This window comes from Marmota flaviventris, chromosome 19, assembly GCF_047511675.1.
Source record: "Marmota flaviventris isolate mMarFla1 chromosome 19, mMarFla1.hap1, whole genome shotgun sequence".
Classification (NCBI taxonomy): Eukaryota; Metazoa; Chordata; class Mammalia; order Rodentia; family Sciuridae; genus Marmota; species Marmota flaviventris.
In genome coordinates this window covers 14,774,610-14,789,625 of record NC_092516.1, presented here as the reverse complement: position 1 = coordinate 14,789,625, position 15,016 = coordinate 14,774,610, and the positions used below count along the sequence as shown (strand labels likewise).

Genomic DNA, 15,016 nt, shown 5'->3' with positions numbered 1-15,016 from the left:
AAGCTAGTATTATTTTTACAATAATTTGTAATAACTTTGTTTTGCACATGATTTAAGAAATGAATATACACTTAATAATTCTAAAAGCTAGTATTATTTGTAACCTTCATTTATCCACATTTTGCTTTCTATATAATTTAAGGTACAATGTATTTAAAAGAATTATTATGTTTTGGGGCACACAATGCACAAGGATGCAATTGTTTGGCGTGAATAACAGGTAGGTGTGGGGAAGAAGCTAAAAAGGAGCTGAGTTTTTATATACTACTGAGTTAAACTGGTATAAATAGAAGTTAGAGTGTTATTACTTTAGAATGTTAAACTCAAAGAAAATAACTGAAGAACATACACAAAAAGGAATGAGATCATAGAATTTAAACATTTCATCAAAAAAATTGTGAAATACGGTCTTAAGCAACTGGTGAATCAAAGAATAAATCACAACGGAAATTATAAAATGTTTACAGATGAATTAAAATAAAGATACAATATTCTAAGACGTATAAGACACAGAGAAAGTGATGTTAAGAAAGAAAATTTACTAGTATTATGACCATGATTATTATTTTGGTACTAGGGATTGAACCCAGGGGCACCACCACTGAGCTACATCCCTAGGTCCCCTTTGTGGTTTTGAGACAGAGTCTCACTAATTTGCTGAGGGGTTCACCAAGTTGCCAAGGCCAACCTCAGACTTGCCCTTTCCTACCTCAGCTTCCCAAGTCACTGAGATTACAGATGTCCACCAAATGCTTATATTAAAAAAAAAAAAAAACAAGAAAGATCTCAAATTAACCATCTACCTTTATACCTTAAGGAACCAGAAGAACAGCAAAACAAACCTAAAGCTAGCAAAAGAAAGAATACAGGGATTATAACAGAGATAAATGAAATAATGTAAAATAATAAAAAATCAATTAAACCAAAAGTTGGTTCTTTGAAAATATCAATAAAATTGACCAATCTTTTTTTAAAAATTTTTTTAGTTGTAGATGGACATAATACCTTTATTTTGTTTATTTATTTTTTTATGTGGTGCTGAAGCTTGAACCCAGTGCCTCACACATGTTAGGTGAGTGTTCTACCACTGAGCCACAACCCCAGCTCTCAAATTGACCAATCTTTAGGTTAATGGACTAAGACAAAAATAAGATTCAAATTACTAAAATAAGAACTGAATGTGAATACATTATTTAAAATTCTGCAGAAGTAAAGGGATTAGAAGTGAGTACAACTGTATGCCAACACATTGGATAAGTTACATGAAATAGTCAAAATCCTAGAAACACAATTCCTACTAAGATGAAATCATGAAGAAATAGAAAATCTGAGTTGATTTATGCCCAGTAAGGATATCAGGTCAGTAATCAAAATCTACTTAATAAAGAAAAGCCCTGATCCTAATGGCTTCACTCATGAATTCCACCAAACATTTAAAGAAGAATAAATACTAATGTTCTAATATTTTCCCATATAATTCAAGAAGAGGGAACTGTCTTAAATCATTCTATGAGGAAACATTATCCTGATATCAAAGACAAACAAAAGTTCTGCAAGAAAATCACAGACCAAAATCTCTTATGAATACTGATATAAAAATGCTCAGCAAAACAAATTCAGCAATATATTTTTAAAAATGTTTTAGTTCTCAGTGGTCTTTATTTATTTATATGTGATGCTAAGAATCAAATCCAGTGCCTCACACATGCTAGGCAAGCACTCTACCACTTAGCCACAACCCTAGCCCATCAGCCGTATATTTAAAGGACTATACACCATTACTAAGTTGGATCATTCCTAGAATGTAAGTATGGTTCAACGTATGAAAATCTGTTGGGACCACATTAATGGAAAAAAAAAACACATTATCATCTTAATTGATGCAGACAAAACATTTGACAAAATGCAACTTCCTTTTATGATTAAAAAAATCCAGAGTAGCATAGGAATAATAATTATAACCAAACGGGTGGAAGATCTGTATGCTGAAAACTATAAAACATTGATGAAAGAAATGGTACATGACAGAAAATAATGGAATGGCACACCATGTGATCATGGATTAGAAGAATTATTATTAAGACGTCCACACTACTCGAAGCAATTTACCAACTCAATGCAATCTCTACCAAATCTCAATGTCATTTTTCACAGAAATAGGAAAAAATGATCACAAAATTCTTATGGAACCACAAAAACCCCAGACAACTAAATTGAAACTAAACAGCAAAATCTATTACAGAGGTACAGCAATCAAACAACTTAGTTTTGCAATAAAAATAAACATTCATCAATGGAAACCAATGGAACAGGACAAAGGTCCCAAAATAAACCCATATACTCATAGCCAACTGATTTTGTCAATAGTGTCAGGAACCCAAATGGATAAAGGAGAGTCCCTTCAATAATCAGTGTTAGGAAAACTGTATATCTACATGCAGAAGCATAAAATGGAGCCCTTATTTTATAGCAATATAGAAAAATCATCGCAAAATGGATTAAAAACCAGTAAGTTCCAAAACTTCAATTATGTGGACATAAAAATATTCAAATATTATTCCAAAATTACTGTAAGTGATGTAACTTTTATAGGCATTTCACATCTGGGACAATGGAGGGAAATTGATTAAAGCCTTGAATAAAAGACATGAAACTTTGAAACCATTTGTCTAGACAAAGATTTCTTGAATATTACCTTAAAAGTTCAGGCAACAAAAGCAAAAATTTTAAAAAATGGAACTGCATCAAACTAAAAATCTTTGAACAGCAAAGGGAACAATCAATAGAGTGAAAAGACAATCCATGGATAGGGAGAAATTACTTGAAAACTATACATCTCAAAAAGGACTCACACCCCAAATAATAACACATAAGGAACTCAGAGAACTTGATAACAAGGAAATAATCCAATCAAAAATGGATAAAAGACCTAAAGAGACATTTCTCAAAAGAAGACTTACAAATGCCCAACATCAATACTAATAATCAGAGAAATAAAGATTAAAACTACAGTGAGATATCACCTTATGCCTGTTTGAATGACTACTACAAGGAAGACAAAAGATAAGTTTTGGAGAGGATGTGGAGTAAAGGGAACCCTTGCGCACTATTGGTGGGATTGTAAGTTACTACAACCATTATGAAAAATAGCATGGAAGTTCTCAGAAAATTAAAAACCAGAATTGCCATATGATCCAACCATCCCACTTCTGGTTATATATTCAAAGAAATTAAAATCGGTATCCCAAAGAGATATTTTTTTCATTTCTATGTTCAATGCAGCATTTTTCACAGTAACTAAGACATGGGAGAAAAGTAGGTATCCACAGTTAAATGAATGCATAAAATGATGGTTACCAGAGGCTTGCTAAGGGAGTGGATGATAGGGTGTTGATCAAAGGGTACAAAAATTTCAGTTATACAGGAGGAATAAGCCTTAGTGATCTCTTATACAGAATGTTGACTATAATATATATTTATTATTTATTATATCAGTTGTATATTTCAAAACTGCTAAAGAGTAGATATTAAATGTTTCCCTATAAAAAATAAGTATATATGGATTTAATAATCAGCTTGACTAAGTCATCCCACAATATAAACATTTTATCAAAATATCACAATGACTCTCACAAATAAATATTAATTTTTAAATTATGTTTTAATTACAATTGAAATGGAAAGGGAAATAACTCTTTGTAAAACAAAAAATGAATTCAGTTGGCTTTACTCACCAAGACGAAAATTTGTTATTTGCCATATCTTACCACTAATTTAGTATTAAGTTACGAGAAATAGAACTAAAAATATTAAGGCACAGCTAAATTAAATGTAACGTTTGTAGCATCCCTCAGTACATTAGTGAAATCTTTACTGAAGCAACATTGTGACTAGTACTTGTCAAGGATGGCAATTAGAAAGAATCCATTTGTCAAGTCTGAGGAAATCTAGAAAAATAGTAGTGATTTCTAGTGATCTCAAACCACTCATCTAACATTCTTTGAACCCATACCTGTGTGTGTACTCCTTGGGTAGTATAAATGATAATTCAGCTGCAATGTTGGTTTCCATACTGGCAGTTGGGACACGGCGTTTAATCATTTCAGAGATTTTTTCAACATTACAGTTAGGACTCTTCACCATGATTATATGATATCCCACACCTGAAAGATTAATTTATAAAACCAAATCAAGCAGTTTATTGTTTAAGTCTAATAAATTGTCTCTTTATTGAGATATTTCATCTAATTAATGAGGACGGGATAATATATTGAAACTATCACCATTTTGCATCCCCTGAATGAATTAATGCCCTTAGACATGATAGTCAGTGATTATTACCATCAAAAGAGAGAGGGAAAAACCACAATATCAATTATGAATAGTGTTTCCAAACAAAGTCAAGAACAAGATCAAATCCTACCCTGAATCTAATTAATCTCCTCAACAATTTATAGAAAGTCAAGAGAACAAAGGATCATGCTGCAAAATACTGTGGGGATGCAATCAGTAAAATTGAAACTATGTAAACTCTAAAGGAAAAATATGGTGTTTTTATTTTTTCACTTTTTTTTCATTTTAGCTCAATGTTCTTTTTAAATTTTTTAAAAATTTGTTTTAATTACTTATACAGGACAGTAAAATGCATTTATACACTTTGATATATCATACATAGATGGAATATAATTTCTCATTTTTCTGAGTGTACATGTTGTACAATCATATTGGTCATGCAGTCATATATATATATATATATATATATATATATATATATATATATAGTAATAATGTCTGTTTCATTCTACTATCTTTCCTATCCCCACATCCCCTTCCTCCCCCTCCTTTCCATTCCCTCTACCTAATCTAAGGTAATGCTACTATTCTTCTCTAGTGCCCCCCACCTTATTGTGAATTAGCATCCTCAGCAGTTTTGAATATTTTATACTCCTTAAAAACCATTTTTAGTCTCCATGGTTCAGGTTTTCTAGGTGCACGGAGAATAAAACACAACAGGTCACAACTCAGTTGGCTACAACGCTAGGGAAGTGCATTTCTATAGTTTACAAAACATGCTCCAAGAGTCTAGGGATGATGATGATTTGGAGATTATGTTCCCCAAAGTCCTCTGAGATATAATCTCCTTTCTTTCTATAACTGCAATTGAGAATGGGGAGGACAATGGTCAATAGTAACTGATTCATTCAGTACATACCCATTGCATACCTTTTATGAGTTAGGCATTATTCTAGATACAAATGAGCCAAAAAGTAAACATCACAATGATGTCCTTCCAGCGAGAAAGGACATATAAATGTAATCAAAGTGTATACTGTGTTAGATTGCATTAAGGAAAAAGTACATTTGTCCAAAGAAGTGCAATATGAAATTATGGTCATCAATTCACATTGTGCTTCCTAATTGTGTTGAAATTTTAGCTATGCCTAGGGAAGGCCTGGGGGGGGGGCATGGGAAGAATGGAGGAACTTTGAGGTTGGGTAAAGGGAAGTGATGGGAGGGGAGGGAGCATTGGTATAGGAAAGATGGTAGAATGAGATGGACATCATTACACTGGATGTAAGTATGACTGCACAAATGATGTGATTCTACATTGTGTACAACCAGAGAAATGAAGTTTTGCTTTATATGTACACAATGAATTTAAATGCATTCTGCTGTCATGTATAACTAATGATAACAAGTAAAAATAAAATAAAATAAAATGGAGGAGTTCTGAAGATCAGATTAGATAATGTGGAAAAAATGTGAAACCTAGTAAGTAACTCAGAGAAAATACATATTCAAATGCCGAATTAGAGATTAATGAAATGAAGTGGCTATTCTCATTGATTTGTATCTCCAATTTAGAAGCACTTACTTGTTTGAAACATGTAATTTCAAAATATATGGTATAATGTTATTCATTTTCAATGTATTAGTCTTGTTGACTAAGCAAACTATATGTCCACTGATGTAAAGAATGTTTTATTCCACTATACATTCACTTTCTTTCCAACAAATTATGATTGATCAGCTTCCACGTTTCAGTAATACTTCATGAAAATAAGTTGGAGAGCATTTTCACTCATTACACTAGGAATTTAATATCGATTTGAGAAAAATAAAATAAAAGTCAGATACCTGGTCACTGACTTTTTCCCCTAGAAGCTAGGAATCTACCTATTGAATCTTTTGGAGGGATAAGTTCATTCCTATGACAAATTACCAATTCAATGGAAATCATATGGAAGAAATAAACATGATGCTTGTAGAATCAATAAAGAGAACTTTCAAAATTGGAATATAATTATTGGGTAATAATGGGAAAAATCACTGAACAGATAGGTTATATCTACATTACAAAGAGTCATGAAAAACAAGTAAAATATATTAGACCTAATGAATAAAATTAAGTCTGTGTAAAGAGATTAAAACACAAATGATGTCAGAAAACTATCATTAAGGTATCAGCATCCAAAAATTGATCACAAGGAGACTGACCATATAATTTTTTCAGGAAAACGGAAGAGCCACAGCATTGCAGGGTTCCCAAGACCATGATGGCAATGCGGTCACCCAGGATATCGGCTTCATCCATGTGATGTGTGGTCAGTAATATGGTACGATCCTCTTTATGCTGCTGAATGAGATTCCAGGTGGCTCTCCTTGAAACTGGATCCATGCCTGATGTTGGCTCATCAAGGATCACCACCTAGAGACCAAAAGAATAATTGCAAGGCCGTATTTAACTCATGCTTTGCCTCATATTTAAGCTAAGATACGGAATCCATAAGCTGCAAAATTAATAATGTCAAACCCATGACACATTATATCAGCTAGATGAATAAAGACTTGGATTCATATCAGTTCTTCGGGGTCACATTTTGACTGTTACTTACCTTGGAGCCCCCTACAAATGCTATCATGATAGAGAGCTTGCGCTTCATTCCTCCACTCAGTTTCTCTGAATATTCATTACGCTTGTGTATCAAGTCACAGGCAGTCAGCATTTTGTTAATTTCTTCAGTACGCTTCTGAGAAGGTACTCCTTTTATCTAGAAAGAGGAGCCAAGAATCTACATGGTGCTTCTAAGGTAGTTTTACAGAATTTTCTAACAGTTATCCACATACATTTTTTCCTTCTCTTTGTCTCCCTTTCTGATAAAAGAATGATGCCTCAAAGCATGAACTTCCCATAAAGATAATGCTATTGGTCCTTGGTCACACTGTCAGAAACATGTGGAAAAAGTGAGAGAAAAGAATATACATATCTCTTGCTCACCACACAGTAAAAATAAAGGTGTTCTGATACTGTCAACTTTGGAAACAGTATATCATCCTGAGGGCACAAGCCCAGATGTTTCCTGACTTCAACCATCTCCTTTGAGATGTCATATCCACTAATGTAGACCTTTCCACTAGTAGGAAGATAGAAACCTAGAATGAAGCAAAGACATGACAGGAGCTTAGTTTTAGTAAGGGTACCCAAAGAGAACTTGTTAGCACCTAAACTTCACAATGTAGTTGCAGAAGATGTAAAAGAATTAGCAATATCTCCTACATAGGATGTCTGGTAAATATCAATGGTTATAATCTGGTGATGGGGAAATAAAAAACTTCCCTTTCTTTGTTTAATCTTATACTCTCCATGAGTATAAAATACTCTGAAATATCTGAGTACTGTAACTGAAGAATTTGCTGCATTACAATGTTCTAGTACAGCTATCAGCCATTTGATAACATATGGGAACCACATTATGATCTAAGCACCATTGTGCATGTATACTACATTTTCTTCATCCATTCGCCAGTTGATGGACACTTAGGCTGTTTTTCATTTCTTCACTGTTGTGAATAGTGCTGCAAGAAACACGGGAGCATAGATGTCTGACAGATTGAATTAATTTTCTTTGGATACATAACCAGTGATATTGCTAAATCATATGGTAGTTTCATTTTTAATATTTAAAGGAATATCCATACTTTTTTCTATAATGACTGCATTAGTTTACCTTCCTACCAACAGTTCCCCTTTCTATAAACCCTTACCACCTGTATCTTTAGTGTTTTGATAAGGCCATTCTTATTGGGGGGTGAGGTGATATCTTGTGATTTTTTTATTTGCCATTTTTCTGATACCTATTGACCATTTGTATGTCTTCTGAGAAATGTCTATTTATAACTATTGCCTATTTTATAATCATATTGCTTAATTTTTGCAGTAAAAATTTTTTGACATTTCATATATATTCTGGATATTGACCATCTGTCAGACGAATACTGTGCAAATATTTTCTCTTTAGGATGCCTGACTTTAATGACTGCTTCCTTTGCAGAGCAAAAGCTTTTTAGTGTGATGTAATCCTATTTCTATATTTTGCTTTTGTTTCCTGTACTTTTGGGATCTTGTCTAAATTTTTTACCCATTCCTAAAATATTTTCCCCATGTTTTCTTCTACTATTTTCATGATTTGCATCTAACATTTAAATATTTAATCAGGTTTGAGTTGATTTTGTAGCTGATGAGAGATAGGGGTTCTGTTTTCATTCTGAATCAGTTGGCTTTAGATGCCAACTGATTGTACATCTATTCTGTTCCATTGGGCTGTGTGCCTGTTTTTATGCCAATGCTATATTGTTTGGTACAGTTTTGTAGTGTATTTTGACCTAAGGTAGTATGAAATCTCTCATTCTTTTTTTTCCCCTCAAGATGGTTTTGGCTACCTGGTGTGTATGTGCATGTTTGTGTGTGCGCACACATGTGCATGTGGTTCCATACAAACTTTAGGGTTGTTTTTCCTACATCTGCAAAGGATGTTGTTGCTATTTTGAAAGGTATACTATTAAATATTTACATCACTTTGGCAAATATGGACATTTTAAAGATACTGATCCTCCCAATACACGAACACAGAATGTCTTTCCACTTTTATGTGTCCTCTTCAATTTTTTTCTATTTTACACTTTTCACTGTAGAGATCTTTTGCCTCTTAGGTTAAATTAATTCCCAGGTATTTTCATAACTATTATAAATTGAATTTTTAAAAATTCTTCTTTCAAATAATTCACTTTTCATGTACAGAAATGGTACTCAGTTTTGTATGTTGATGTTACATCCTGAAATTTTGCTGAATGTGTTAGTTCTAGTAGATTTGTGGCGAAATCTTTAGTGTTTCCTACATTAGATAAATTATCCACAAATATGAAAAATCTGGCTTCCTCTTTTCCAGTGTGGATATCCTTTTATTTCTCTTACTTGAACACTTTAATTAGGACTTCCAGTTCTAGTACATTCAATAAATTCATAAACATGTTCATTCTTGTTCTAAATCTTACAGAAAAAGCAAAGCTTTTAGCTTTTCCCTATTCAGTGGGATATTAGCTGTTGGCTTATAATTAATGGCCTCTATTATATTGAAACATGATTCTTATATACCTAATTTGTTCAGAGTTAATACCTTTCCTGTATTAAGATTATCATATAGTTTTGTCCTTCATTCTGTGTTGTTTCATACTTATTAATTTGCATATACTGAACCATCCTAGTCTCCTTGAGAAGAGTCCCACTTGATCTCAGTGAATAATTTTTTTAATGGGCTGTTAGATTCACTTTGCTGGTATTTTATTAAGGATTTTTGCATCCATGTCTATGAAGGATATTGGCTTATAGTTTTCTTTTGTTGTTGTTGTTATTGTGTCCTTGTCTGATTTTGTTATCAGGATAATCCTAGCTTTATAGAATGTGTTTGGAGGAGTTTTCTCCTCTTCAGGTTTTGGAAATTAATTTAAGAAACGGTATTAGTCTTCTTTAAATGTTTGGTAGCGCTCATCAGTAAAGCTATCTCATCTGGGACTTTTTTAAAAATAAGAGTCTTCATTTCTGGTTCAATCTTTTTACTTGGGTATTGGTTGGTTCAAATTTCCCACTTTTTCATGATTCACTCTTGGTAAGGTGTATATGTCCAAGAATTTGTCCATTTTTTCTTCTAAGTTACCAAATTTGTTGGCATACAGTTGCTCAAGATGACCCTGTTTCCATGATTTGCTAGAAGGACTCACAGAATTCAGCATGCAGTCATACTCATGGCTAAATTTATTATAGCTTAGCAGGAAGCATGTGGGACAAACTCTGGAGGAAACCAGGTACATAGTTTTGAATCTTTTTTTGCAGTACGATCATACAAGATATATTCTTCCAACAATACGTTTTAACCACACATTTTAGTGTATGCTCAAATTATGTATACCAGAGAAGAAAATTAGAGACCCAGCACCCAGGTATTTTATTGGGGATTGATCATGTAGGCAGGCAGCTTCTGTCTAGCACATATACAATTTCTAGACCCCTAGAAGGAAAGCAGATATTTAGCATAAATCACATTGTTCATGCAAACATGTTGAGCCCTGTGAACAACTCTTATTAGGTAATTGTATAAACCCTCCCCTAACCTGAGTTCCCAGGTGCTAGCCAAGGGTCATTCTTACAAACAGGCCTTTCTAAGAGTAGTCATCTCAGGGCTATTATGTCAAATTTTCCTGCATGTTTGTTGTGATTCTTATTTTAAAATAAATCTTTCTGAAGACAAACTAAGAAAAAGAAAAAATGGTATATATATATATATATATATATATATATATATATATATATAATGAAAAAGGAAATGCTTTCTGCCCATTTCTCAAGAAAGTTGAGATGAAAGTATAAATTTACATAAATTTTATCAAATACTTTATCCACAGTGGGGTCCCAAATCATACCAAGGACCACATGAAAGCTAGAGGAAAATTAATCTGCTTTTATACATAGAATCTATTTTAATAATACTAACCCTAATATTTATAGCTATAAAAGATGTGTCTACACAATATCTTTAATTAATTAATTTATTTTTATGTGGTGCTGAGGATCGCACCCAGGGTCTCACCCATGCTAGGCAAGTGCTTTACTGCTGAGCCACAACCCTAGCCCCTACATATTTCTTCATGAAGACTCATTTTTTATGTAGACCAAAAGATGAATCAAAATTAATTTTTATTCCATGATTTCTTATGAAGAGATAGCTATAAATGTTCAGCTACTATAAGAAGAAGAAATTTCTTAAAGAACTAATAGCTTTACCTATTAGTGTTATCAGATAATTCAAATAAAAAAAACAGTTTTAATATTGGCTTATTTTATTCATCAATTTAATGGAATAAAAAGGTTTTGAAAGTTTGGTCTGTTGATGAATATGTAATATTATTATAGATATTATATAATAAGTTCAGTTAAAAGGTTCAATATATAAAATAAAGTTATTTTCTTTTGAGATGGGTGATATGGTTACAAATCTTGGTGAAGCAAAGCAATGTGGTTCTTTATATTAAATACCATTATTTAAAGTCAAATTCAGAATAAAATAATACAAATGTGTGTTGAGGATTCACAAAACTCAAATTCAGCAAACATGTACTTGCTATCTGCTTTGTATAAATCACTGTAGAGTATTTATAAAAATTAACAGAACTGTAATATCACTGTAAATAGTAGAGTAAGGAAATCCAGGACTCTAACCCTTCACACACACACACAAAAAAACTATATATTGATAAAACCTGACAGAATCAACTTTTGCAGAACTCTGGGATCTAATAAAAAATACAGAAACCCCAAAAATCTTTTATTTATTTATTTTTATTGGTACCAGCAATTGACTGCCGCGGTCCGGCTGCAGCAAAATAACCGGGGGGTGACAATTGACCTCAGAGGCCCTTAACCACTGAGGCACATCCCCAGTCCTTTTCTGTATTTTTATTTAGAGACAGGATAACACTGAGTTGCTTAGTGCCTCACAGTTGCTGAGGCTGGCTTTGAACTCGAGATCCTCCTATCTCAGCCTCCTGAGCCACTGTGATTACAGGCATGCGCCACTGTGCCTGGCCCAGGAAAATCTTAATGAAGAAAAATTCTGCTGGATTGAGGTAGGAAAGAGCATGTGTCATTTTCAATTTCTAAATTGCCATCTCCCAACTCCAAGATCAGAAGTAGCAATAAAGACAGCAGGCCATAAACAAAATAAATTTGTTTGTAAGTGCCAAAGGAAATAATACGATCATTATTCTCAAAGAACTATGGGAAAACTTATTTTGCCCAACTTGAAATATCCCTGGGCTGAGGCAACTTCCTGGGTGGCATGTCCCCAAATATTTAAAGGTCAATGGATTATCTGAAGTAAGTTAGGGGAAGAGATAGAAGTTTGGAGAAGCAAATAGACTTAAAAGTCTGGGGAAATAAGGCTGGGGAAAAGATACAAGGGAGAATTAGGAGTCCTATGTAAACTGTGAAATTCAGACATCTGTATATGTACACACGGCTGGACACATGATAAGAAAAGATCTGATAAGAAGGCCCTAACTCTTATCGCTGACTGATATTCAGACTCTACTCAAGTTGGAAAGGAAATCTAGGGTAAAAGACAAATGGCTTTTCAAGGCAATGAAGATGTGCTCCAAAGAGGGGCAATATGCAAAGACTGTAAGACTAACCCCCCCACCCCATCCCTGCCCCTGCCCTCTTTCTCTGCAGACTTTTCAGGTGATCTTACACTAGCTTACCAGGCTGGGGACATGGCTGTGGTAGGGTGCTTGCCCAGCTTATACAAGGCCCTGGGTTCAACCCCTTTTACTACAAAACAACAACAAAGAACAAAACAAAAACCCACTATTTTACTGCTAAGATAATAGAAAACAGACTATATTTATCATGCACAACAAAAAATGAAGACATCAAAGAATTTAGAAAAGTCACCAAATAAACAAACAACAAAACCCATTGGTAATCCCCAGGGTAAAGGGAGATCTGATTTTCAGGGTTGCCATACTATTTGCAACTTTCACAGCCCAGTTGTGCTAAAGTAGAGGGCAGGCAGCCTCTGTCTAGCTGAGAGACCAAAGAAGATACCCAGAGATGGAATATGAGATATAAAGTTTACTGAAAATATTTATAGGAAAGGTTCAGTGATAACGAGCTAGACAGATTCTTTACCAGAAAGTTCAATGGTGACAGACTGGACAGATGCACCTTTGCTCCACAGTGTCTCTACTGACTCACTGGAAAGTAGTACCTCCTTTCCTTCCTGATGTTTTTTCCAGGGGCAGCTGCCAGGGTGAGCGCTTCCCTCCCATGGTTCTCTGATTTGCACCAGTTGCCACAGGAAGAGGGTTTTTATAAATTAGACTACAGAAGTAATGCATCATTGATTTTTTTAGTTTGCTTTGTTCCTTCTTTGACCAGCATCCCAAGGAGCAACTGTCTCAGTGTGTGTGCAAGAATGCAGCTTTCGGCAGATAACACTCACCTGCCCTAATTCCCAGCACACATGAGAGAAAGCCAGTGTCCTTTAAGATAATATGAATCTGGACATTCTGGTCCATACTTGTTCTCACTGTCTCCTTAACTTGTCCCTTTAACCTTCAGCCAATTCCAATGAAGAGAAGGCTATCAATAAATACATGTACACAGAAGAATGCATAAGGCATTTTTAGATTACAAGTGTATTGGTTTCCAGTGGCTGCTGTAACAAATTACCACAAACTTGGTGCCTTAAAATAACATAGATTTACTCTATCATAGTTCTGGAAGCCAGAAGCTTAAAATCCATGCCACTGAGTCAAAATAAAGGTGCCAGAAAGACCATGTTTCCAATAGAGGATGTAGAGGAAAATCCATTCCTTGCCTCTTGCAGGGTTTGGTGGCCATTGGCATTCCTTGGGCTGTGGGAGCATCACCGTCTGCTTCCGTTGCTACACAGCCTTCTCTCCTCTGTGTTTCTTCTGCTTTTCAGCCTGTTATGTTGCTCTGCTTCTCACTTTAAAGAACACTAGTGTTTGCACTTGAGGCACACCAAGATAATGTAAGATCATCTAACAATTCTTAATCATACCTGCAAAGTCTTTGCCTTATAAGGTGGCAGGCACAGGTTCCAAAAATTAGGATATGAACATACATTTGGGGACCATTATCTTTAAGGACAACTTCCAAACATATATAAAAATGGAATGTGATAATACATGTAGAAACATTTAGTCAGTGGCAATGATACTATGCTGATTACAACTCTGGCAACGATTCACCTAACAATTATGTGACATCGATTATAAAGCAATTCTTAAAAAAAACAGAATTATAACTGAGGTTCAGGAAGAATTCAAAGATAAGAATTGTTATTTTTCATTGTTTCTTGCCTCAAAATTATGACCATTCGAGTTGACTCACAAAGAGAAACTCAGTCTCACTTTAGGCTTTTGCCTGAAACTCCAGAACCATTTTTGTCATTCTTATTTCTTTTCTGTCCTCTGGGTATCCTGGTCTGAATAGCTGTGAAATGTACCTCTCCCTTCTTTTGATCAATAAGAATGGTACACTAAACAAGGATAAGTTTAATGCACCTGATATATAAAAACAAATACTAACTTTTAAATTTTATAGTAAATGATTTGTACTTAAAGAAGAGAGTTAATTAGTCAGTAACTGTATGTATCAGTTAAATGACAATAATGTCACTATCAAGAATTACATAAATTAACTTTTGTGCATGGTGAGAGAAAGGGATTCAGTTTCATTTTGTTGCATATGGATTTCCAGTTTTCCCAGCACCATTTGTTGAAGATGCTATCCTTCCTCCATTGCATGCTTTTAGACCCTTTATCAAATATAAGATAGTTGTAGTTTTGTGGATTGGTTTCTGTGTCCTCTATTCTGTACCATTGGTCCACCCGCCTGTTTTGGTACCAGTACCATGCTGTTTTTGTTACTATTGCTCTGTAATATAGTTTGAAGTCTGGTATCGCTATACCGCCTGATTCACATTTCCTGCTTAGCATTGCTTTTGCTATTCTGGGTCTTTTATTTTTCCATATGAATTTCATGATTGCTTTCTCTATTTCTACAAGAAATGCCGTTGGGATTTTGATTGGCATTGCATTAAACCTATAGAGAACTTTTGGTAATATCGCCATTTTGATGATGTTAGTTCTGCCT

At 34.2% G+C, this 15,016-nt stretch overlaps 1 protein-coding gene across 1 annotated transcript in view; it reads right to left on the bottom strand.

Annotated features, from left to right (window-relative positions):
* LOC114096940 (phospholipid-transporting ATPase ABCA3-like) overlaps window positions 1–15,016 on the bottom strand; it is a 136,170-nt gene that overhangs the window by 60,592 nt on the left and 60,562 nt on the right. Inside the window, exons 12-15 of the mRNA XM_027940651.2 lie at window positions 7,280–7,434; window positions 6,897–7,052; window positions 6,499–6,709; window positions 4,013–4,163 (exon numbers count right to left, since the gene is read on the bottom strand). Coding sequence (XP_027796452.2) covers window positions 4,013–4,163; window positions 6,499–6,709; window positions 6,897–7,052; window positions 7,280–7,434 — 673 coding nt within the window. The remainder of the gene's footprint in view (window positions 1–4,012; window positions 4,164–6,498; window positions 6,710–6,896; window positions 7,053–7,279; window positions 7,435–15,016) is intronic.